This window comes from Capricornis sumatraensis, chromosome X, assembly GCF_032405125.1.
Source record: "Capricornis sumatraensis isolate serow.1 chromosome X, serow.2, whole genome shotgun sequence".
NCBI lineage: Eukaryota > Metazoa > Chordata > Mammalia > Artiodactyla > Bovidae > Capricornis > Capricornis sumatraensis.
Window position 1 is genome coordinate 22,394,518 of NC_091092.1, and position 27,920 is coordinate 22,422,437.

The 27,920-nt window shown below is 38.4% G+C and overlaps 1 protein-coding gene across 1 annotated transcript in view; it reads right to left on the minus strand.

Annotated features, from left to right (window-relative positions):
* The window catches only part of LRCH2 (leucine rich repeats and calponin homology domain containing 2), a 110,101-nt gene extending 93,165 nt beyond the window's left edge, over positions 1 to 16,936 (minus strand). The window contains exon 1 of the mRNA XM_068962810.1: positions 16,588 to 16,936. Within this exon, the coding sequence (XP_068818911.1) occupies positions 16,588 to 16,936 (349 nt within the window). The remainder of the gene's footprint in view (positions 1 to 16,587) is intronic.
* Positions 16,937 to 27,920: the final 10,984 nt, after the last annotated feature.

A 27,920-nucleotide genomic window follows, 5' to 3' on the forward strand; every position in this document is an offset into this window, starting at 1 on the left:
CTTCAACCCCTATAAAATTTATTATACTATAAATTTAGCATTTTGAACTCATGTTGTATTATTATTAAGTGGTTCTCAAAAACTTTTTATTTTCAAAAGACAAATGTTATAGCTTCATCACATAACTTTTACTAAAATAAGTTTCAGATGGAAGAAAAAGATAAACATACTAATGAATCATAGAAAACTAGAAAAACATTTTAGTGAATAGTCACTCAATTCTAGAATTGGGGATGGACTTTCAAAGCATCAAATGAAGAAATAATTCACAAATGAAAAGATTTCTAGATTTAGCTACATAAGTTTTACATAAAGAAAACTATAGTCTATCAAAGAGCAAAATGAGGGACTTCTCTGGTGGTCCAGTGGCTAAGACTCTGTGCTCCAATGCAGGGGCCTGTGTTCAATACCCAGTCAGGGAACTAGATCCCACATGCACCAACTGGGAGTTCACAAGCCACAACAAAAATCTTGCATTATGAAACTAACAGTTCATATGCTGCAATTAAAGATCCCCATGCCACCAACGAAAACTGAAGATTCAGAGTGCTGCAAGTAAGACCCAGTGCAGTGAAATAAATTATAAAAAAAAAAAAATTTAAGCAAAATGATACTAACAGTTCATATATAAAGCCTGAGCCAAGGACATAAATAGATTCAAATATAAAAATTATTAATGACCTAGATATATGTGAAAATACATTCAACCTCACTATTAATCAAAAGAAGAGTAAAGAATAAGACACTATGATTTGCCCATCATTTTAAAGGTTCTCAAAGATATTACAGGGGCTTTCCTAGTAGCTCAGCTGCTAAAGAATCTGCCTGAAATGCAGGAGACCCCAGTTCGATTCCTGGGTTGGGAACATCCCCTGGAGAAAGGATAGGCTACCCACTCCAAACCCCAGCTGGGTTGGTATAGCTGTCACAGCCAGAATCCCAAGTGGCGGCCACCAAGATCTGTAGGATGAGGAGGAACCAGTCTGGCTTAAGTAACTGATGACAAGTGTGTGACCTGTGCTTAGGGAATGTGTCTAAAAGCTGCTGGTCCCCCTAGTGTCTAGAATCTGCTGGCCCCCTGACAACCTTCAGATGTATAAATGAGCACAGGAATCAAAGAGAAGGATGTGTGCTCATCTTCTCCTGTGAAAACTCCAAAACTGCAACTTGATGCTGAACAACCATTGACAGGAGAATGTTGGATCCCACCAAAAAGATACCTCATGTCCAAAGGCAAAGGGGAAGCCCCAAAAAGACAGTAGGAGGGGAAAAATCATGTTTAGAATCAAACCCTATACCCACCAGAGACGCTTGGAGGGCTCAAACAAAACCTTATGTACACCAGGACCACAGAGACAGCCAGACCTGCCTTTGAGTGTTTGAGTGTCTCCTGCAGAGGCACTGGTCAGTAGTGGCCTGCCGTGGGGATAGGGGCTCTGACTGCAGCAGACCTGGGTCACACAGCATGTGGCATAAGCCCTCTTAGAGGAGGTCACCGTTAGCTGCACCATAGAGCCGCCAGGCAGATGACCCACAAACTGCAGAACAATTACATCAAAGAAATTCCTGCACTGTTAAGAAAGTTCTAGGACTGACAACAGATTTACCAACCTGGGGATCCAGCAAAGGGACTGAGAACCCTCAGGGAATTTGACTTTGGAGGCCAGAAGGATTTGATCACAGAACTTCCACAGGACTGGGGAAACAGATTCTTGGAAGACACAAATCAAACCTGTGTGCACTAGGAGCCGGGAGAATGGAGCAGTGTCCCCACAAGAGACTGAATCAGACTTGCCTGTGAGTGTCCAGGAGTGGAGGCATGGCTCAACAGTTTGGCCTCAGGCCAAACAACTGGGAGGGAACACAGCCCCAACCATCAACAGAAAATTAGATTAAAGATTTACTGAGCATGGCCCTGCCCATCAGAACAAGATCCAGCTTCCCCAACAGTCAGTCTCTCCCATCAAGAAGCTTCCATAAGCCTTTTATCCTTATTCATCAGAGGGCTGACAGAATGAAAACCACAATCACAGAAACTAATCAAACTGATCACATGGACCACAGCCTTGTCTAACTCAATGAAACTATGAGCCATGCCATGTAGGGCCACCCAAAATAAACAGGTCATGGTGGAGAGTTCTGACAAAACATGGGATGCTGGAGAACGGAATGGCAAATCACTTCAGTATTCATGCCATGAACAGTATGAAAAGGCAAAAAGATATGACACTGAAATTTGAACTCCGCAGGTCAGTAGGTGCCCAATATGTCACTGGAGAAGAGTGGAGAAATAACTCCAGAAAGAATGAAGAAATGGAGTCAAAGCAAAAACAACACCCACCCAGTTGTGGATGTGACCAGTGATGGAAGTAAAGTCCGACTTACTTCCAGAACAACACTGGAAAGAACAATACTGTATAGGAACCTAGAGTGTTAGGTCCATGAATCAAGGTAAATTGGAAGTGGTCAAACAGGAGGTGGCAAGAGTGAACATGGACATTTTAGCAATCAGTGAACTAAAATGCACTGGAATGGGCGAATTTAACTCAGATGACCATTATATCTACTACTGTGTCAAAGAATACCTTAGAAGAAATGGCGTAGCCCTCATAGTCAACAAGAGTCCGAAATGCAGCACTTGGGTGTAGTCTCAAAAACAACAGAATGATCTCTGTTCGTTTCCAAGACTAACCATTCAGTATCACAGTAATCCAAGTCTATGCCCCGACCACTAATGCTGAAGAAGCTGAAGTTGAATGGTTCTATGAAGACCTACAAGACCTTCTAGAACTAACACCAAAAAAAGATGCCCTTTTCATCATAGGGGACTGGAATGCAAAAGCAGGAAGTCAAGAGACACCTGGAATAACAGGCAAGTTTGGCCTTGGAGTACCAAATGAAGCAGGGCAAAGGCTAACAGAGTTTTGCCAAGAGAACACACTGGTCATAGCAAACACCCTTTTTCAACAATACAAGAGCCAACTCTACACAGGGACATCACCAGATGGTCAGTACCAAAATCGACCAATTATATTCTTTGCAGCAAAGATGGAGAAGACATATACAGTGAGCCGAAACAAGACCTGGAGCTGACTGTCACTCAGATCATCAGCTTCTTATTGTAAAATTCAGGCTCAGATTGAAGAATATAGGGAAACCATTAAGCCATTCATTATGACCTAAATCAAATCCCTTATGATTATAAAGTGGAGGTGACAAACAGATTCAAGGGACTAGATCTGGTACACAGAGTACCTGAAGGACCATGGATGGAGGTTCATAACATTTCACAGGAGGTGATGACCAAAACCATCCCCAAGAAAAAGAAATGAAAGAAGGCAAAGTGGTTGTCTGAGGAGGCCTTACAAATAGCTGAGAAAGGAAGAGAAGTGAAAGGCAAAGGAGAAAGGGAAAGATATATTCAACTAAATGCAGAGTTCCAGAGAATGGGAAAAACTAGAGATCTCTTTAAGAAAACTGGAGTTACCAAGGGAACATTTCATACAAAGATAGGCACAATAAAGGAATAAAACAGCAATGATGGAACAGAAGCAGAAGAAATTAAGAAAAGGTGGCAAGAATACACAGAACTGTACAAAACAGCTCTTAATGACCCACGATGATGTGGTGAATCACCTACAGCTAGATGTCCTGGAATGTGAAGTCAAGTGGGTCTTGAGAAGCATTACAACAAAAGTGGTGTAATTCAGTTCATTACAAAGGACTGATGGTGAAGCTGAAGTTTCAATACTTTGGCTACCTGATGTGAAGAACTGACTCACTGGAAAAGACCCTAATACTAGGAAAGACTGAAGGTAGGAGGAGAAGGGGACAACAGAGGATGAGATGGTCAGATACTATCACTGACTCAATGGACATGAGTCTGAGAAAACTCCAGGAGTTGGTGATGGACAGGGAAGCCTGGCATGCTGCAGTCCATGGAGTCCCAAAGAGTCGGACACGACTGAGCAACTGAACTGAACTGAAAAACAAACAAAGCTAGAGAAGGTGATGGAATTCTAGCTGAGCTATTTCAAATCTTAAAAGAGGATGCTGTTAGATTGCTGTATTCATTATGCCAGCAAATTTGGAAAACTCAGCAGTGGCCACAGGACTGCAAAAAGTCAGTTTTCATTCCAATCCCAAAGAAGGGCAATGCCAAAGAATGTAAAAATTACTGTACAATTGCACTCATTTCACATGCCAGCAAGATTATGCTCAAAACCCTTCAAGCTAGGTTTCAGCACTACATAAACGGAGAATGTCCAGATGTACAAGCTGGATTTAGAAAAGGCAAAGGAACCAGAGGTCAAATTGCCATACGCTGATCATAGAAAAAGTAAGCGAATTCCTTAAAAACAAATGGGACCTAATTAAACATAAAAGACTTTGCACAATAAAGGAAACTATAAGCAAGGTGAAAAGACAACCTTCAGAATGGGAGAAAATAACAGCAAATGAACCAACTGACAAAGAACTAATCTCAAAAATATACAAGCAACTCCTGCAGTTCAATTCCAGAAAAATAAACAACCCAATCAAAAAGTGGGCCAAAGAACTAAACAGACATTTCTCCAAAGAAGACATGCAAATGCCTAATAAACATATGAAAAAATGCTCAGCATACTCATTATCAGAGAAATGGAAATCAAAACCACAGTGAGGTACCATCTCATGCCAGTCAGAACGGCTGCTATCAAAAAGTCTACAAAAAATATATGCTGGAGAGGGTGCAGAGAAAAAGGAACCCTCTTATACTGTTGGTGGGAATTCAAACTAGTACAGCCACTATGGAGAACAGTGTGGAGATTCCTTAAAAAACTGGAAATAGAACTGCCTTATCACCCAGCAATCCTACTACTGGGCTTACACACCAAGGAAACCAGAATTTAAAAAGACACATGTACCCCAATGTTCACTGCAGCACCGTTTACAATAGCCAGGACATGGAAGCAACCTAGATGTCCATCAGCAGACGAGTGGATAAGAAAGCTGTGGTACATATACACAATGGAATATTACTCAGCCATTAAAAAGAATACATTTGAACCAGTTCTAATGAGGTAGATGAAACTGGAGCCTATTATACAGAGCGAAGTAAGTCAGAAAGAAAAACCCCAATACAGTATATTAGCACATATACACGGAATTTAGAAAGATGGTAATGATGACCCTGTATGTGAGATAGCAAGAGACACAGATATAAAGAATAGACTGTTGGACTCTGTGAGAGAAGGTAAGGGTGGGGTGATTTGAGAGAATAGCATTGAAACATGTATATTATCATATGTGAAATAGATCGCCCGTCCAGGTTCAATGCATGAGACAGGGTGCTCAGGGCTGGTGAACTGGGATGACCCTGAGGGATGGGATGGGGAGGGTGGGGGGGAGAGTCAGGATGGGGAACATATGTACACCCAAGGCTGATTCATGTGAATGTATGACAAAAACCACAATATTGTAAAGTAATTAGTCTCCAATTAAAATAAAAAAAAAAAACATCTACTTCTGCTTCATTCACTATGCTAAACCCCTTGACTATGTGGATCACAACACACTGTGGAATATTCTTAAAGAGAAGGGAATACCAAAGCACCTTACCTGCCTTCTGAGGTAGGTATGCAGGTCAAGAAGCAACAGTTAGAACATACATGGAAAAAAAATTGGGAAAGGAGTATGTCAAGGCTATATATTGTCACCCTGCTTATTTAACTTATATGCAGCATATATCATGCGAAATGCTGGGTTGGATGAAGCACAAGCTGGTATCAAGATTGTTGGGAGAAATATCAATAACCTTAGATATGCATATGACACCACTTTAATGGCAGAAAGTGAAGAGGAACTTAAGAGCCTTTTGATGAAGGTGAAAGAAGAGTGGGAAAAAAGCTGGATTAAAATTCAACTTTCAAAAAACTAAGATCATGGCATCCGGTCCCATCACTTCATAGCAAATAGATGGGGAAAATGTGGAAACAGTGTCAGATTTCATTTTCTTGGGCTACAAAATCAATGCAGAAGTTGACTGCGAAATTAAAAGATGCTTGCTCCTTGGAAGAACAGCTATGTCAAACCTAGCCAGTGTTTTTAAGAAATATCACTTTGCCAAAATAGGTCTGTATAGTCATAGCTGTGGTTTTACCAGTAGTCATGTACGGATGTGAGAGCTGGACCATAAAGAAGGCTGAGTGGTGAAGAACTGACGCTTTCGAACTGCGGTGCTGGGGAAGACTCTTGAGAGTTCCTTCAACTGCAAGATGAAACCAGTCAATCCTAAAGGAAATCAACCCTGAATATTCACTGGAAGGACTGATGCTGAAGCTGAAGCTCCAATACTTTGGCCACCAGATGCGATAGCTGACTCATTGGAAAAGACCCTGATGCTGGGCAAGACTGAAGCCAGGAGGGGAAGGGGACAACAGAGGATGAGATGGTTCAGTTCAGTTCAGTCGCTCAGTCGTGTACGACTCTTTGCGACCCCATGAATCCCAGCACGCCAGGCCTCCCTGTACATCACTAACTCCCAAAGTTCACTCAGACTCACATCCATCCAGTCCGTGATGACATCCAGCCATCTCATCCTCTGTCGTCCCCTTCTCCTCCTGCCCCCAATCCCTCCCAGAATCAGAGTCTTTTCCAATGAATCAACTCTTCGCATGAGGTGGCCAAAGTACTGGAGTTTCAGCTTCAGCATCATTCCCTCCAAAGAAATCCCAGGGTTGATCTCCTTCAGAATGGACTAAGGTTGGATCTCTTTGCAATCCAAGGGACCCTCAAGAGTCTTCTCCAACACCACAGTTCAAAAGCATCAATTCTTCGGCGCTCAGCCTTCTTCAGAGTCCAACTCTCACATCCATACATGATCACTGGAAAAACCATAGCCTTGACTAGACGGACCTTTGTTGGCAAAGTAATGTCTCTGCTTTTGAATATGCTATCTAGGTTGGTCATAACTTTTCTTCCAAGGAGTAAGTGTCTTTTAACTTCATGGCTGCAGTCACCATCTGCAGTGATTTTGGAGCCCCCAAAAATAAAGTCTGACACTGTTTCCACTGTTTCCCCATCTATTTCCCATGGAGTGATGGGACCGGATGCCATGATCTTCGTTTTCTGAATGTTGAGCTTTAAGCCAACTTTTTCACTCTCTTCTTTCACTTTCATCAAGAGGCTTTTTAGTTCCTCTTCACTTTCTGCCATAAGGGTGGTGTCATCTGCATATCTGAGGTTATTGATATTTCTCCCGGCCATCTTGATTCCAGCTTGTGTTTCTTCCAGTCCAGCATTTCTCATGATGTACTCTGCATATAAGTTAAATAAGCAGGGTGACAATATACAGCCTTGATGTACTCCTTTTCCTATTTGGAACCAGTCTGTTGTTCCATGTCCAGTTCTAACTGTTGCTTCCTGACCTGTATATAGGTTTCTCAAGAGGCAAGTAAGGTGGTCTGGTATTCCCATCTCTTTCAGAATTTTCCACAGTTTATTGTGATCCACACAGTCAAAGGCTTTGGCATAGTCAATTAAGCAGAAATAGATATTTTTCTGGAACTCTCTTGCTTTTTCCATGATCCAGCATGGTTGGATGACATCAACAACTCAATGGACATGAGTTTGAGCAAACTCCAGGAAATGGTGAAGGACAGGGAGCCTGGCATGCTGCAGTGCATGGGGTCAAAAAGTCAGACACAACCTGGCGAATGAACAACAACAAATATTATTATATAACCCAGCTATTTCATTCACAAGTATACACACAAGAAATTATTGTATATCTACAACAGGACACGTGAATAATAATGCTTATAGTAGTACTGTTCACAAGAGTAAAAATATGTTAACAATATTATGGCCACCAGTGAGAAAGTGGATAAAGTATGCTATAGTTGCACAATGAAAGATAATTCAGCCATCAAAAAGAATGAACTATAGTTTCATACAACAATTTGTATCTTTGCAACTTAGTAGTAAGTAATATAATATTAAAATTACCAGTTATATAAAGCAGAGTTATGCATTACATTTTTTAAAAGTTCAAAACAAGAACTAAGCAATGTATTATTAAGGAGCAAGCTTACTGGCTGGAAGCCGTCTTAGTAGCAACAAGTGACAAGCAGATTTGCATATGAGAAAGAGTCCTCAGGCTACAGTATGAAGAACAAATTGGACTTAAAGCAAACTGAACGTGAAGCAGAGAAATCATCTGGGAAAAACCGCTGATAGGGTCAGTTAAAGGTGAGGAGAGAAGGACATAAACAACAACAACTGACACTGAGATTAGACAGGAATGGAACAGAATTGAAAGCTATTCAAAGAGTTATGATCAAGAGCCCTTAAGTTCCAACCATATATAGAGGGTGAGGAAGGTGAAGAGTCAAGAATAATTCCCAAGTTTCCGGTCTGCAAGACCTGAGGTCCTAGGGTCAATACAAAAGTTGATTTTTTTTTTTTTTTGGACATTTTGAGTTTCAAGAGACTCTGGGATGTCAATATTCATGTAGTATCCTCTTTTTTTTTTAATGGGCTTCCCAGGTGGCACAGTGGTAAAGAACCCACCTACCACTGCAGGAGATGCTGGAGACATGGGTTCGATCCCTGGGTTGGGAAGATCCCCTGGAGGAGGAAATGGCAACCCACTCCAGTATTCTTGCCTGGAAAATTCCATGCACAGAGGAGACTGGTGAGCTATAGTCCATGGGGTTGCAGAGAATTGGATCTTCTTTTTATGATTAAGTATAAAATCTGATCCTTTCCCCTTCAAAGCCTATCCTATAATCGATGTCACCACTCCCTCTTCAAATTTGCACACTGCTTTGTTTTTGATTATGACATTCATCTTACTTTAGCCAAGCAGTGCTCAGTCTTGGCACCATTGACATTTTGGACCTGCAAAGTCTTTGTTGTGTGTGCACTCCTGTTCATTTTAAGATGCTTAGCAGCATCCCTAGCTTCTACCCACTAGATGTGAGTAGCATCCCCAAGTTATGACAATCAAAACTGTTTCCAAAAGCCAATGAAGTTGCTCAGTCATGTCCGACTCTTTGTGATCCCATGGACTGTAACCTACCAGGCTCCTCCATCCATGGAATTTGCCAGGCAAGAGTACTGGAGTGGCATTTCCTTCTCCAGGGGATCATCCCAACCCAGGGATTGAACCCAGATCTCCTGCATTGCAGGCAGACGCTTTACCGTCTGAGCTACCAGGGAAGCCCCAACATTACCAAATATCTCTTGGGGGCAAGTTCCCCATTCCTTAAAACCATGATCTAACCTATATAATAGATACATGAATACTTAATTTATACCACCACTTAAAATCATAAATTCCCTAAAGGCAGCAACTTTACCATCTTGCCCATTTATATAAAATAGATATGACAAATGTATTCTTACATACTCATCAAGGTAGATTAAGGAGATAGTTATCTATGTTTGATTTACTATTTTTAAATTTATAAATATCTTTAAAAGTAATTGATTTCCCATTGACACAGGCATCTCTAACCAATTAGCTAAAGTACTAAGGATTTATATACTGGAATTATTTTTTTAAGAAGGGAAAATTTCTATGCTGCATATTCTGGAGTCTCTCAGGGACATAAGCATTTCACGAAGTCATTTTTGAATCAAATCCAAATTCACAAATGTTCTAGAATTGGTTAGTCTCCATACAGTTCAAATAAAAGTTTATACACAATCATTTTATTTCTGTCTCTTGTCCCCTTAAATCCCTAATATTATGCATAAAATTTCACCAAAAGAAGCATAATTAATTTAAACACCAATCCATGCCTCAAATTATAAGAGTACACAGATAAACAATGTCCACAAATAGGTAAGATTTTATTTTCCTATTTGGAAAAAAAAACTTAAAATAAATTTTTTATCAAAACATATATTAGACAATATCTATTGTTTAACTATCCATTACAGTCTACTGACTGGCAGTCTATAAGTGGAATGCTATCAATTTATAATTTATTTGAAACAGTAGAAATGTAAGGACTAAAAGTTAGACCTTTAGCAGACTGAATACACTAGTTTAAAATGAAACTAAACACAAACTTAATTATTGTTATAAAACTCACTTGTACAGCTTTCTTTTATTACATTAAATGGTTCCCTGGAGTATAAGGTTGTTTTTTTTTTTCTATAAAAGGGAAATGGGGGGAAAAAAGGGAAGCAGAGAAAACTTTCTGAAATTTTTCAGAGAACTGATTGTATTACAATGCTTCAAGAACTACCTAAATATACACAAAGTTTCAAGAAAAGTAAAAGGTTTCCCCTTCTAAATTGTTCATGATGATGAACAGTCTCTGTTCCATGGGGGTGGGCATCACACAGTTTAAGTATCCCTTAGAGAGTACTGTTGGGATGGGCTAGGAGAATGATATACCCTTTTGCAAACTGTGACTGTATGCCTTGGAACTTAAATACCACCTCCCAGGAAATCAATATGCTCTAAGTCTTCAATTACTTTTATCTGTGAAAAGTGTCCTGAACATCACTTCTCATGCTGTCAATGAGGTTCTGGATCTTGTATATCTTTATGCTTTTGACGATAAATAAATACTTCAGAGTTTATGTTACAAACAATCTAAATCAAAATATTAAATTTTAAACTTTAAGCCAGTGTCTCTAATCCCAGTTCTAAAATATTCCAATCAACCACTTCTGTTCTTTTACCTGCCATGAAGTATATATGGTAATTTTTTTCCAGAAAACATGGTAAGATCATATTTTTCAAATGCAATTAATCTAGCTGCTTATCACACAGTCCTAATTCTAAACTGTGGCTTATTCTCCATAATGATTCCTTAAAGCATTTTGCTCTATTGAGTACCTATTCCTATGCTTATAAACTTGTTTTCCCATGACACTGCATTGATTAACACTAAAATTTAAGACATTATTATCCCCACGGATCTACATTCCCGCCACCTTAGCAAAAGTCAGAGAACTAGGTAACCCCTCTCTTCCATTGCTAACGACCATGTCCACTGCTAACGACCAGTCCATGAAGATCCTCCCTCCCCGTCTTGTATTTTAACACTGAACTCTCCACCAATTCCATCCTCTCAGCCTCCAAGTATGTTTGAGAAAATACAGAGTGAACTTTCAGTTAACATCTGCCCTTAATATGCAATGCCATTCTCAACGCCATATGTGTGTAATTTCTCCCCTGAAAGCCTGCAATTGTCCCTTTCTGCTTAATTCTAACCAACCCGGCATGCATGGGGTCGCAAACAGTCGGACACAATTTAGCAACTGAACTGAACTGAAGCTGATCCCATAGTGATCATTTAACCCAAGATTCAGCAAGAGTTAACTTTATAGGAAATTTTCTCAAACTAACTTAACTCCCAATAAAATTAAGCCTTATGCCACAGTTCCATATAACTTATTTGTATCATTTATTAAAATATATTTTTAATATTGCTACATCTCTTTTCTAATAATCACATATATTACTGTACACATGCATCTATTTTATAAACCTTTATAGGATCATGTTTCCAGAGTTAGAGTTTAATAAAAGCTTGCTTAATGTACCTATTGTAAAACCAATACCATGAAGACAAGCTATGCAAATATCATGTGCAAAACAAAACACACTGCACCGTAAACAGAAACTATATGATCTATGAAGCTAAATAAGCATTCATCTTTCAGATTAAATCACCTATTTATTAGCACAGTGTTTATTAATAGCTTTGTTATAAGAAGAAAAAGTGTTGCAACAGGAATAACACTGGAATAGTGTTAGATTTAGAAAATCTAGCCTCTGACCCACACTCTGCCATATACTAGCCATTTAACTTCGCGCAAATCACTTAACCTCTCTCAACAACAAAGGGTAATTACTATGCACTCTACAAAGCCCACAGGGTTATTATTAGGATACAAAAGGGTAATATATATGAAAGTGCTTAGAATTTACAAGGAGCTGTATAAATGGTATGAGTTTAATGACAACCATACACTCTGATTTAAGATAACATTTTTTTTTATTTTGTGTTTCTTATTTACCATGGGTTTTGAGTTGGTTCATTTTTTTTTTAATATTTTAAAATGTGAACTTGCAAAAGAAAGAAATTAAAGGGCAACTATTTATGCTCTAGAAGAATTCATCACTGAATAAAACACTGCAAGGTTTAGCAACTCAAATTCAATCTGAACCAATTAAAATATGAGTCAACTAACAAAAATGTCCTTCATATTCAACTTTTCAGCAAGATATTTATTACATAAAGCAAGGCAGATATTTGATTCCAGCCACAAAATCACAAGCTTATTCCACCAAATGCACTTAGATGGCCTTCACCTATGTAACAAAATCAGAGGCTGCAAAGTTTAACTGGCTCCATTTTACAAGCAGATACAAGACACCATGCTCCACAGTTGAAGAGGTGAACCAGCACATGTAGGAAATATTAGAGTTGACTCCAGGTTTACAGGAAAACATGTGATTCACCAGGACACAACACAATCTGATGTATGTAAAGAATTCCTAAATCTGTTTCACAGACCTATTGTTTATGGACATAAAGAACTATGAAGAAGCAGAGGGGGCAGCTGCAAATAGACTGAGACTTATTTGTAGTACTGGTGACAGTCAAATATGAAAAGTTTCCAAATTTGTTTGCATAGCCATTACCCATTATCATTTTTAAGCTCTCTTAAAGTCAACAAGTATCACAGTATCCAGATAGACTAAAACTTTCTAGGCCATTTCCCTTTGTCTTGCCAAGTCTACCCACAGACCAGCAAAGATAAGACATTACAACCAGAGTTAGCTATTTTCTTGAAACTTTCTGATCCCTGATTTCCTGTTTTCATATGCATGAGGATTTTAATTAAGAAGTATCTGGAAGGCATATCAATTCAAAAAAGGTCATGAGCACAAACCACCAAATGGAGAATCAAGTAAACTGGCAAACTCTCCCTTTTAAATGTTAATCACCTAGAAAGGCTGCCATAATTAGTTATTAGCAGTTGAGCTCCATCCCAGCAAAGAAAAGGGAGTGAGGCTGAAGAGGGAAAAAGAAATAAGGAGGGCAGCAGGAGGAAGGGGACAGGTGAAGAAGAACAGACACCAGAAATGCAAAGAGAAATAAAAAAGATACCAAAGATAAACTTTGCCATCAGCTACATACAATCCACACTCCCTCACAGGAAGACTATTAATAGAGAAATTAAGATTTTGCTGCTACATATTTTACAGTCATTATTTTAACACAAGTTTATCCAACAATGTTAAATGTAAAACAGTTATTCAAGGGAACTGGAGAAACTATAGTTTCCTGTAAGTTCCTAGTCACTAAAGACATAATATGATGAAAAAAATGAGTCTGCTTCACACAACTCTATCAGAAAGAGTACTGAACTAGAACGTGAACATTTAGTTCTGATCTCTATACTAGAACTTGAACATTTAGTTCCTTCCTAGCTTTGGTTTTGACGTTCTTGACAATTAGCTTTAGGTTAGTCACCAAACTTTTATCAATGTTCTCATTCACTCAAACAATAAATATTTCTTAAATGTCTAAAAAATTCTAGAGTTTCCCAACCCTGACTGCACAGAAGAATCACCTGGGAATACTTACACACACACACACACACACACACACACACACACACACACACACACACCTCTTTGCCCCTGAGACTGATTTAATTGGTCTGGGGTGGAGCCCGGGCATAGATTAAAAAACAAACAAACAAACAAACAAAAAAACTCCCTTGCTATCTTTTTTTTAATTTTTTTAGCTTTATTTTACTTTACAATATTGTATTGGTTTTGCCATACATTGACATGAATCCGCCACGTCCCACCTCCCACCCCATACCATCTCTCTGGATCATCCCCGTGCACCAGCCCCAAGCATCCCGTATCCTGTATCGAACATAGACTGGCAGGCAAGGTGGAAAGCCACAGGTCTATTTCATCTTTTATGTACATGGTAAGGAACAGCAAACAATGTGAAGAGCTCCCTTCCTTTAAATGTATCAATTTCCCCTTCTAATCCAATTTTGTTTTAACCTAGATTCTCACCACCTCACACCTAGATTAACAAATAGTTTCCTACCTAGTTTCCCTTCTTCCAGTCTCTTCCCAACTCAATAAACCATTGCTGTCTAACTAATCAATTTGGTACTGAAACATTATTCCACTGAGAGTCATTTTAAATATAACAATAACAACAGAACTGTTTTCATTGAGCAGAGACTATATTGCATATACATATTTATATGTTTGTATATATACAAGTATGTATGTATAATCTCAAACATGCTCTATTTTTCTTCAATTCCATTTATATATAATGGATACTAGTCTCTTTACATACAAGATTATTGCCCCTAACTAGTTGTGGTTGAATTTGGTCAAAAATGAATGGCAAATGAATCACCCACAGATCTCTAATTTAAATTCTCACGTGGTCCCACAAGGAACACCAATTCAATTTTTTTTTTTTAAGTAAAATGAGGTGGAATTATTTCAAAAAGTTCTCTGTTACTGTAGACACTGATAAAGTTTATGATGAATGAATATTACCAAGAATAAATATGGTTCTGGTTTGTGTTAAAACTTGCCTCAGAAAACAAACTAAAGCCTTAAAAGCCAATGGTTATAATCACATAAGATGATACTCATATTTATGAAAAATATTAAGTACAATATAAGATGTATATAATGAGAAAACAAAGGAAGTGCATTACTTATTCCCTGACCGTAAGCAGTTTTCCATCTTCCCAGGGAAAGCAAAACATAAAAAAGAAAATAAAGCCAGCACTAGCACGTAAGTGGTAAAGACATTAAGTACCATGGGAATTCAAAGAAACAGAAGACTGCCCTGGACTAAGGGAGTTGGAGACAGCATGTTGGAAAAGCTGGGGCTTGAACAAAATTAAATAGGTGGAGAAAAGGAAATCTCATGAATATGGATCTTCTACAAAGATAAGGCAGAAATTCATAAACTACGTTTGAGGAACTGGGAGCTGACCTACTTGGAACAGAGGGTTCTATGTAGGAGCATTTGAGGACTTAAGGTTGAAACAATAAACTGGAGCCAGACAGTGAAAGGCCAGAATGCCAACCTAGGATACTTCAACTCTGCGCTATAGATAGATAAATCTTTTATAGCTAACAACAAGCAAAACAACATATCCCTATAATGATGCAGTCTGAAACCATTTTTCTTGAAGCCTTTGAAGAACATACCTAGTAGTACAATGTCTTGCCAATATATCTTGAATATGTGAACATATTGTTTAGGAAATCTGTTCAGAGTGAAACAGTAAACACTCAAATATGCTTTCCAACATACAAAATCATTGATGGTTCTTAGGATAACTCCTAAGAGAATAACTGGATAGGAGGCTTCAATTTTAGGTTCTCTTCCTCTCCCCACCCTCATCCAAACACACATCTTGATTTAATACCTAGAAACACATACAATGAAATAGTGTTATTCTGAAAATAAGAGATCTTTTATTACCTCCCATTATGAGTGAATTTACTTACTACATTGCCTCAAAATCACTAAATTTATTAAGATCATTTCGTCCATGATTTCTTTCAGCAAAGCAGATGAAAACAGATACATAAATAACAAATTTGAAGATTATGAAAAGTGAAAAGTCCTTCATCAAATCAAAACACACCTAAAATAATCAGCCTTGGCTTATAAGGCAGAGGGGAGACTGTTCATAACAAAAAATGCCATCCACAACAAAGAGTACCAGAGAGTATATGAAGAACATTACAATAGCCAATTTCTCATTCAAAATGATAAACTGTTAACCCACAACTCCAAAAAGAATGGAGTTAATTTTGATTCTCAAAAATGCCCTTACAATTTTTGGTTACATCTGTAATGAAAATTAAGACTCCAACACAACTCAAAACAAGGAGTCTTTCCCTTAGTAAAGCAGACACATAAGTGATTGATGATTTAATTTGCCGTTGCAGCAAATACTAATTTAAGCACCACTACCTCAACACAGGAAAATGACAAATCTCAGTATTTAAAGCCATACGTGACAAAAAGGCAAGACTATTCTAGGATGATTAAAACGCACACAAAATAAGAACACAGAAAAAAACCGTGGCAATATTGCTGCTGCACTAGGAAAAGGGATATACCATTCTTACAGGCACGCATGGCTTTAAAGAATATGTATAGATTATGGTCTTATGTATTGTCTTTTTTTCCTGCAGGAAAGACCGGAACATTCACGAGAGTTGGAAGAAGTGCATTCAGGATGGTGTCAATGCCTCCCTCCCCACCCCTTCAGGGGGGAAACTCGCTTTAACAATAATGCTCTCGCACTCCTCACATCCCACCCGGTTTCCACAGACCCTTCAGTCAGCATTCCTGCCCACCCCCCACACCCCCCACACCCCCGCCGCCACCTCCCCGCTCTGCCCCTCACATTCAGAGCTGGCTGCTCCGCCTGTCTCGCCGCCCCCGCGCACCCGCCCCGACCAGCGGAGTCTAACAACGCAGCCCCGCAGCCACCCAGAAACCCACTGCCCCCACCTCCTCCTCGCCCAGCTTCCCCTCCCCCTCCCCGCCCTGTCACCTGCTTGGGTGGTGTCCGTCAGGTCGTAGCCGCTGCCCGGGAAGTCTCGGAGCTTCCTACCGCTGAGGCTCAGGATGCCGGAGTTGCCCGCCTCCTCCAGGGCCCGGTCCAGGCTCCTCACGGTGTGTTGAGGCTGCAGGCTCCCCGGGTTCCACTGCGGCCCGTTGGGGAACGGCTGACCGAAAAGAGTCGGTACCGGGATGGGCACCACCAGGGTCCCGCCGCCGCCGCCGCCTCCCACTCCGGTTCCGCCACCTCCCCCTCCGGCCCCACCACCGCCACCGCTACTTCCACCTCCACCACAACTGCCGCCCCCACTGTTACCACCACCTCCCTGACTCGCCGCCATGTTCCTGGGAGAGAGAATAGCCCCCGACAATACTCTGAGCCTGTGCCGCGAGTGTAGGGGGTTCTTAGGACGCATGCGCAGGCTGGGGGCGGGAGGTGGGGAGTGCGAGGTAGAGGGTGGGAAGGAACCAGGGGGCGGGCTGGGAGGAGGTGTTGGGTATGGAAGAGACGCTGTTCAAACGTGCAGAATGCTTGCTTTAAGAAATGTGCTATCAGAGGAAGGATGCTAAACCCCGGTTCCGCTGCTTTGGGTACCAAAATCTTGGGAAGCGACACCAGCTTAACTCTAGGTCGTCAGGGATGTGACCCCAGATCTCTAAGTTGCTTCACCTTTTGAGATCTGCAAAACAAAAGTAAATATATTAGAGATGAAAGAGATTCGTTTCAGAATATTTTGAAGCGGCATTTAGAAGGACTATCAGCTATCTGATTGAAACGCTTACTGCATATGCCTCAGGAATCCTTTAGCAGTGTTAACACGGAGAGAAATTTTGGGGAGGAATATGGGTGCAGAATTGTTTTTTAAGCCTGCATGAATTTTCCCATAGTTTAGAATTCCAAAATAAGAAAAGCCTTTTAAAATGTTTTCAAGGAAACCTCTCGTTTCAGTGTGTGTGTGTCTCAGCCAAACTGCTGCCTTCCAAAACTTGGAAAAGTTCTCTACATTCTGTTCTATAACTCTTTGAAGTCCTGCCAAGGTCTCCAAAATATCTCGAGTTTCTTATCATGTTAGTATGGCTGATGGAAAACTCTGATCATCAAACAACCTTAAAGTTTATTTTTGATATACAGCCTTTCTGAAGATTTAATGCTGTGGATAGGAAGCTAATCAATCTTGGATTTTCGGAGTTCATTCTTGGAACCTGAAGCCAACCATTTAGGTAGGTCACTGCCATCCCTCCACTCCCACTCAGAGTTATTCAAATTTTTTTCACTCGTAGAAAAGTTACACAATAAAACTATCAGAATACTTGATCGTATTCAGTTATCATTAATTAGAATATCTTGTGCATCTCTTTTACATCCACTTCAGTTTAAACAATCTATCAACAGTCTCATTTTCTTGGAGAAAGCTCCACAAAAATCACTATTTTGGGAAAAAAAAATACAGGAAAGAATTACAACTTGTCTAAATTGCTTTCTGGCCATATAGGTTAACTAAGATAACTATGGTGCAAGAAATCACATTTGCCACATGCATGACCCACAGAAGGACCAGGACTGAAAATCAGACCTCCACAATGAATTAGGAAGTGAAATCAAAAAAGAACATTCTACCTTATATCTCATCCTTCTTACATCACAAATCAAATTAGGTATTAATTGAGAATTCCCAGAATCAAAAAGGGTGGAAAGGGAAACTAAATGCATTAGAGAGAGATAAGATTAGGAAAGGAACATTTAATAACTAGGCAATAAAAAAATTAGTGATTATTTAAAACAATGTATTGGACTCCTGGAAAAGTATGTCCTCAGAATACCTGTCGAGAGAAGAAGGCCTTATACAACTAATTTAAGAAGAAAAGTAATCTTTCAAAGAATTTAAAAGATAGTCTAAGTAGAAAAAACAGGAAGCCTACAAGGTAGGCTAGATATACATGAAAATCAGGCAAAATAACACATTCTGAAGCTCTTTGACAAAGAATTTTGAACAAAATATGCAGTCTTTATTGAATAAAGCACTGGAAAACTACAAATGTGATTTGTATTCAAGAGAACCAAGCAAATTGGTAGTTACCCAACATTTATAAATAATATAGAGAAGAAGAGGCAGAGTCCAAAGCTCCAAATTCTTCTATTAGAGATCAAGATTATTGGGATAGACTACAGGATGTTCTTATCATCATATAAATAAATTAAAAGTGAGATGTTTTATCTCGGGATCTAGAAGAAGGCAATGAACTTGGGGATGAACTAGACAGAACTATAATATTAATTTAGGTTAAAATTCTGATCAGGATGCGGGAAAAAGCCAAGGGAGTCTCTGCAGTTTGTTTCCTGAAAACATTAGTATTTATACTCAACACTGCAGATGGTGGCTGCAGCCATGAAATTAAAAGACGCTTGCTCCTTGGAAGAAAAGTGATGACCAACCTAGACAGCATATTCAAAAGCAGAGACATTAGTTTGCCAACTAAGGTCCGTCTAGTCAAGGCTATGGTTTTTCCAATGATCGTGTATGGATGTGAGAGTTGGACTGTGAAGAAGGCTGAGCACCGAAGAATTGATGCGTTTAAACTGTGGTGTTGGAGAAGACTCTTGAGAGTCCCTTGGACTGCAAGGAGATCCAACCAGTCCATTCTGAAGGAGATCAGCCCTGGGGTTTCTTTGGAGGGAATGATGCTAAAGCTGAAACTCCAGTACTTTGGCCACCTCATGCAAAGAGTTGACTCATTGGAAAAGACTCTGATGCTGGGAGGGATTAGGGGCAGGAGGAGAAGGGGACGACCTAGGATGAGATGGCTGGATGGCATCACCAACTCGATGGATGTGAGTTTGAGTGAACTCCTGGAGTTGGTGATGGGCAGGGAGGCCTGGTGTGCTATGATTCATGGGGTCGCAAAGAGTCAGACAGGACTGAGTGACTGAACTAAACTGAACTGAACTGAAATACTAAACTCAGGAGAGAAGAAACAGTGAAATGTTGAGTATCATCAAGACATATCAGGGGGGCTTCCCTGGTGTCTCAGCAGTAAAGAATCTGCCTGCAACGCAGGAGACGTGGTTTCTATCCCTGGGTCGGGAAGATCGCCTGGAGGAGGGCATGGCAACCTACTCCACTTAAGATTTTTTAAAAATTTTTAAAAAGACATATATTAGAAACCCTGAAAATATTATTTATATCATACTGAACTCTTCCACAGCTGCTGCTGGAATGTGATATGAAGTTCTGCTCACTCCTCTCTCAGCATAAGTCCTGAATTAGACAAAGCCCTAAGAAGTACACCTAAAATAATCAGAGAAATGAGAGAAGGAGAAATTTACTTGGCCTTCATCTCTGTGGTAACCTGATCTTCAGTCCCCTCCAAAATCCCCGTTCTAGCATGGAACCATCAGAGGAGTGAGTATAGTTTAGTTTAGTTTAGTTCAGTCGCTGAACTGAACTAAACACAGCTTTCTGGATGGGATCTTCCCCCATCAGGGATCAAACCCAGGTTCCCTGGCAGTGAAAGCACTGAGTCCAAACTACTGGACCACCAGGTAATTCCCCCTTTGCACTGCTTTAACCACTCCTAACAAATCCATTAATCCCAAAGTTAATATTTCTTAACTCAAAAGGGATTTGGAGAAATATAGAATGATCACTATTACTAAAAAGAGACTATTCTATAACTAATCTTTAATGGTGATGTCAGTAAGCACTATTATGTTCTGTCTTGGTTAGAATCCCTGCTATGATGCTTACAAGATGCAAGATAAACAAGTCATTTAAGCTCTCAAAGTCTCAGATTTCTTGTCTATAAAACAAGGATCATAACATTATTAGCTATCTCAGAAGACTTCAGTGAGGATTACACAAGATATTTACACAAAGCACATATATTATAATGATTGTTACCTTTTTTTATGTTTACTTTGCCTGTAGAACACTGAGCAAAGTGAATGATGAATTATCAGCACAGCAGTTCTTAAATTCCTCTGTACTACTGTGCTACCAGTATTAATAGACCTTTTCCTCTGTGTTGCTCTTGAAGTTACATCCTTACTGATTCACCCCAGGTTTCTGCCTCTCCTAACATTTGTGTTTTCACTATGTGATTCAGTAACTTGATTCCAATTCTTGCTTACTGTCTCTAATGCAATCCCAGGTTTTTGACCTCTGTGTTCCTAGTATGAGACCCGGGTTCAATTTCTGGGTTGGGAAGATCTCCTGGAGAAGGAAATAGCAACCCACTCCAGTATTCTTGCCCCCCCCAAAAGAAGGGGCTCCTGATATCATGAAATCAATTTAAATATCTGTTCCAAATCCTCCTTTAAAATATATCTTAAATGTTTTTGCTTTATGTAAACAACACAGAGGTTCTCAAGGCAAGAATACTGAAGTGGCTTGCCATTCCCTTCTCCAGTGGACCACGTTTTGTCAGAACTCTCCACCATGACCTGTCCGTCTTGGGTGGCCATACATGCATCATAGCAGGGATTCTCACCAAGACAGAACATAATAGTGCTTACTGACATCACCATTAAAGATTAGTTATAGAATAGTCTCTTTTAAGTAATAGTAATCATTCTATATTTCTCCAAATCCCTTTTGAGCTAAGAAATATTAACTTTGGGATTAATGGATTTATTATGAGCCATACAATGGCATGGCTCATAGTTTCATTGAGTTAGACAAGGCTGTGGTCCATGTAATCAGTTTGGTTAGTTTTCTGATATTGTGGGTTTTCATTTTGTCTGCCCTCTGATGAATAAGGATAAAGGCTTATGGAAGCTTCCTGATTGGAGAGACTGACTGTGGGGGAAACTGGGTCTTGTTTTGATGGGCAGGGCTCCATAAATCTTTAATCTAATTTTCTGTTGATGGGTGGGGCTATGTTCCCTCCCTGTTATTTGACCTGAGGCCAAACTATGGTGGAGGCAATGAAGAACTGACTCAGAAAAGACCCTGATGCAGGGAAAAATTGAAGATAGGAGGAAAATGGGACAACAGAGAATCAGATGGTTGGATGGCATCACTGACTTGATGGACATGATTTTGAGTAAGCTCTGGGAGTTAGTGATGGACAGGGAAGCCTGGCGTGCCACAGTCTATGGGGTCACAGAGTCGGACATGACTGAGTGAATGAACTGAACTGAAGCAACAAAGGTCTATTAAAAATCCTGAAGAGTTTATTAGTGTGTAAAATACAGATTGCTGAATTTTTGCTTAGTTTAGCTTGGCCAAAAGAAAGCAAATAAAATATCACATTAAATTATTCAGACTCTTATGTCCAATTAAAAAATATAAGGCTGAGAAAGATTTTTTAGTTTTCTTTGGTATTACATTGGAAAGTCTCCTTTTTATAGGTAAACATGGAAACAAGCCATATGCCTTTTGGGCAATCTTGTATAATTATCTTCCTCTGCTGGCAGTATGTGAGAGAAAATGATGAAATTGGGCCTTTTCAAGTAAAATCTAAATTCCTAAAAGGAAGACCTAGGCAACTGTTATGTTACCTCTAAGCAGGCTATACATGTGTAAGGGAAAAAAATAAAAGATGTTAATGACATTTCAGTAAAACTTGTTAAAGGAATTGGGCTTCCCAGGTGGCTCAAATGGTAAAGAATCCACCTGCCAATGCAGAAGACTTAGGTTTGACCCCTAGTTTGGGAAATACCCTAGAGAAGGAAATGGCAACTCATTCCAATATTCTTGCCTGAAGAACCCCAGAAACAGAGGAGGTTGCAAAGAGTTGTACACAACTTAGCTTATGAACAACAACATTAAAAGAATTACAATATCAAGATAGATTAAAACCCCAGGAGAAAAGATAAATCCCAAAAAGGTTTAGATTCTGTATTTCCTTAAACAGAATGAAATAGAAATACTGGACCAAAATCTGTGTATAAAATGAAGGTTGGAATGAAATGATGAAGAATCAAGTTGGGCATCTACCAAAGTCTAATTATATTTGTTTACCTTAAATTTTGCTTCAAATCTTCATCACTATATATGGCAAAGTGTGTCTGTTAGAGGTTTATGGGGTTTTGTTTCTTTCTCTAAATCAAATAAACATATGAAATAAATCTCTGTGGGACTGTGACTGAAGTGACTTCAGGCCTGGTGGCAGTGTGCCTAAATTATAAGTTGTTTTTTTTTTAAAATTTATGATGCAATTTCTTTAAAAGGCTGTATCTGTTAACCTGAAGATCTCAAGTGATAACTGGGTCACACGTGACCTTAAAATCCAGTGTTTCTCTCTATGTAGCAACAAGACTATTTCTTCTGAACCATGGTCATGATCATGACCCCAGTTAGCCTATTGGTGGGTTGTCAGAAGAAGGGTCAAAGCTCTGTTCCCTCAATAAGAGAGTGTGTTATGAAATATTGCAGAATATTTTAGATGTGTTTTGTTTTGGTGTGACAGTCAGAAATTTCAGCCTTTGCTTATAAGTATAGGTTGGCAATGCTGACCCTTAAGAAGACACTTACTTCTGCTTAAGTACTTTGTCTACAATTATGGTATGATTCTACAAAGTAGGAGAAAATATATTGGTTCTGATGACCTCATGTTTCACACTTCCAGGCTTTAATAGGTGTATTGATGTAGGAAACTAACATACTCCACTCTTTTGTGGTTTTAAAAATCTGTTTCTTAAAACAGCTAGCCATAGTCATTAAATAATGGAGTAAATAATTCTAAGGTAGTCAAGTAGTAGTCAAAGTCACCCAGTCGTGTCCGACTCTTGCGACCCCATGGACTGCAGCCCACAAGGTTCCTCTGTCCATAGGATTCTCCAGGCAAGAATACTGGAGTGGGTTGCCATTTCCTTCTCCAATTCTAAGGTACTAATTAGTAAAGTGTTAGGTTATCCTTGATGACTTCATCCCCTTCTTCCATTTTGTATTTCTTAAACTCTCCTTAATAAATCTTCATCTTAAATACCTCTACTTAGAATAAATTCTTTTTTTCCAAGATACATACTTAAAGTTTCAGAGGACTTTAAAATTTCCTGAGCTGGTTGAGATTTCTCCTACTGGTCATAGACAATAAACTGATAAGCTGACAAAACCAAAGATATAAATACACCGTACTGTTTGACTACTAGCATTATCTCCACTGCCACAACCTTAACTCAAGTCACTATTTTCTCTGGACTACTACAGTTGTCTCCTAATTGACTTTTCTACTTCTACCCTTCTACCACTTAATAATTATGTGGCCTTGGGCAAGAACCTTAGTTTCTTCATGACTTCATTTTCATCTGAAAAATAGGAATGATAATACTACCTACCTTACAGAGATATTATGAGGATTAAAATTAATACGAGTCTAGCATATGGTAAGAACTTTAGCTAGTATCGTTGTCATTATTGTTATCATTAAAATTTTCTACTAGCTAATAATATCTAGCAGTGAAAGGTAAATTATCTCTCTTAATTGCACAAGAGTCTTATGCAGTGGACAGTATTATCCCCATTTTACATGTGAGGATACTACACTCCAGAGAAATTAAGTAACTAGTTCAAGGTCTCAGTTGAGAAGTGGCACAGCAAAAATTTGAATAGAAATATACCTGACTGCTAAACTGAGGCTCTTAACCACTGTAACTTCTGGCAGTAATCTATTGATATTTGCCTTGTATCTTTTCTCAGTCCAAAAATTCTTAGCTGTTTAACTCCTTCCAAACTATCTCCATAAAACAGTTGCTAAGTGCTGCCTGGTTAACTTATATAAAATCATTAAGTTTGTTCATTAACAACTTTCATCAAGTTTCACATCAACCCTTTTTTAATTGAAATATAATTTATGTTTCAAGTGTACAACAAAGTGACTGACTTTTATATATATATATATGTATATATACACCATATAAATATATACACAATATATATATATACACACACACACACATGCTAAGTCTCTTCAGTCGTGTCCAATTCTTTGCAACCATATGGACTATAGCCCATTAGGCTCCTCTGTCAGATTCTTTTCCACTATGGGTTACTACAAAATACTGAATATAGTTCCTTGTGCTATACAGTAGGTCCATATTGTTTAACTATTATATATATATATGTATATATATATATATATGTGTGTATATATATATATATATATATATATATATTCGTGTGTATTTGTTAATTCCAAACTCCTAACTTATCCCTCCCCCCACTTCTCCCCTTTGGTAACCATAAAGTGTTTTTTCTGTGAGTCTATTTCTGTTTTTAAAATAAGTTCATTTGCATCATTTTTTTAGCTTCCATATACAAGTGATATCATATATTTGTCTTTCTCTAACTTACTTCACTTAGTATGATAATCTCTAGGTCCATCCATGTTGCTGCACATGTCATTATTTCATGCTTTTAAAAGACTAATATTCCATTATACACACACATGCATATATATATATATATATATATATATATACACATACACATACATACACACAAACACACACACCACATCTTCTTTACTCATTCATCTGTCAATGATATTTACATTGCTTCCATGTCTTGGCTATAGTAAATAGTGCTGCTACGAACATTGGGGTACATCTATCTTTTTGAATTATAGTTTTGCCCAGGAGTGGGATTACTAGATCATATGGTAACTAACTCTATTTTAGTTTTTTAGGGAACCTCCATACTGTTTTTTATAGTGGCTATACCAATTTACATTCCCACCAAACAGTGTAGAAAGTTTCCCTTTTCTCGACACCTTCTCCAGCATTTACTATTTGTAGACTTTTTGATGATGGCCAATTATATAACCACATACCACTTGATATGTACATCTGCTATGGGATAGCTGGGTTCTTACCAATATTCCTTTATTATATATAAGCTTTCTATTAACACTCTTATTAATAAAGATTTTTTCTTATTATTCCTTTATGTTAGATCCTAAGAAATTCAGTTATTCAATCATAGAGTAGAAGTACTTTAATCCTCTTAATAAACATTGTCAAGTTATTTCCAAAAGTCTTGTACCAGTTTACAAAAATAATTTTTTGGCTGCACCACATGGCTTGTGGGATCTTAGTTCCCAGACTGAGGACTGAACTCATGCCCTCATTAGTAAAAGTACAGAGTCCTAACCACTAGACCACCAGGGAATTTTCTAAGTAAAAATATCTTTGCCAGTACTGGGAATGTTCAGTTTTTAAATATCTTTACTATATTATATATGACACAGAAAAAAAAAAAGTTAGTTCTTCTGCTTTAAAAACAAAACTTAGCCTCTCACCTGAGACCATCAAAAATTTGGACAATGTATATAGAATGATGACTTTCAAAATACTGAGTATCAGTCAACAAAAACAGTAATACTGGTATGAGACACAAAAGAATTAAGGCCTGCAACTGCCCAATCTTATTGTTTTGAGTGAGTTTCCAGAAACTTCTTCAGCTGGAAAAAAGGGGATCTATGAAAAACCTACAGCTAAAAATAAACCTAATGGTGGAAATGTGCATGAGTGTATGCTCAGTTGTGTCAGACTCTTTGCAACCCCCTGGACTGTAGCCCATCGTGCTTTGCAATCCATGAGATTCTCCAGGCAAGAATACTGGAGTGGGTTGCCATTCCTTTCTCCGAGGGATCTTCCCAACCCAGGGATCAACCTGCCTCTCTTATGTCTCCAGCATTTGCAGGCAGATTCTTGACCACTGAGTTGTGATTGTGAAAGACTGAATCCTTTCTCTCTAAGATCAGGAACAAGACAAGGGTGTTCAAGAGTGTCCAATTCATGAATATTGTACTAAAGTTTCCAGATGGAGTAAGAAAGCAAGAGAGAAAGAAGGGAAGAAGGTAGAGAAAAGAGGGAATAAGGGTAAGAGGATAGAAGGGAAATGGGAAAGGAAAAAAGGAAAGGAAGGAGGCAGGCATCCAGATTGGAAAGGAGTCTTTATTCACAGATAATATGATCATCTATTTAGAAAATAAATGGAATCTATAATAAAGCTATAAGAACAAATAAGTGAGTTTGGCAAAGGTAAAGGATAGAAACTCTGACAAAGATGTGAAAGACCTGCACACTGAATACTACAGACCATGGCTAAAGGAAATTAAATAAAACATAAATAAATAAATAGATATATCATCTTCATGGATTAGAAGACAATATTGCTATGGTGCCAGTTCTCTCCAAAGTCTCAGCAGGCTTTTTTTAGGAGAAGCTGACAAGCTAATTTTAAAATTCATATGAAAATGCAAATACTCTAGAATAGTGGAAACAATTTGGAAAAAGAAAACAAAGTTGGAAGACTAAGACTATCAAAATGCAAGACTTACTACAAAGCTACACTAAGATAGTGTTGTACTGGTATAAATATAGATACATAAATCAATTGCACAGAATAGAAAGCCCAAAAATAATCTCTTGTTTATGGGCAAATGACTTTTGACAAAGGTGTAAAGACAAGTCAGTAGGAAAAAGACAGTTTTAGCAAATAGTGCTAGCACAATTGAATATCCATATGCAAAAAAAAGACAAAGTTGGATCCATACTTCACATTACATCTAAAAATTTACCGGTAATCCATCATAGACTTACGTAAAATTGAAAAATTAAAACAAAGGAGAAAATATTTCTGACCTTGATTTAGACAAAGACTTCTCAAATATAACACAAATAGCACAATCCATAAAAGAAACGATTGATAAATTGGACTTCATCAACATTATAAACCTCTGCTCTTTGAAAGACGTTGTTCAAAGAATAAAAAAACACACAGAATGAGAGAAAATACTTTCAAATCATACATAAAATAAAGACTCGTAATTACACTATGTACATAACTCTCCAGAGTAATGAGAATCATAAGTAATATTAAGAAAACAAACAACCCAATAAAAAAATGAGCCAAAGATTTGAACATTTCACCAAAGAAAATATCTGGATGGCAAACAAGCTCATGATAAAGTGCTCAACATCATTACTCATTACTGAATGAAAAATAAAACTATGAGATACTACCATACCTCTATTAGAATTACTAATATTAAAAACATTGACCATACCAAATGTTAACAAGGATGTGGAGAAACTGGAACCCTCATACTCTGCTGTTGGAAATGTAGAAGGGTAAAACCACTTTGGAAACAGTATGGCAATTTCTTAAAATGTTTAACAAACATCCACTCTACGGTTTAGTTGGTCCACTCCTAGATATTTACTCAAGAGAAATGAAAGCTCACAGACATACAAAGATTTGCAAATGAATGTTAACAGAGTATTTGTCTGGAATAGTCAAAAACTGTTAGTCAAATAGTCAAAAACTGAAGACAGCTTAAATGTATATCAATAGAAGAATGGACAAAAAAATTGGATTA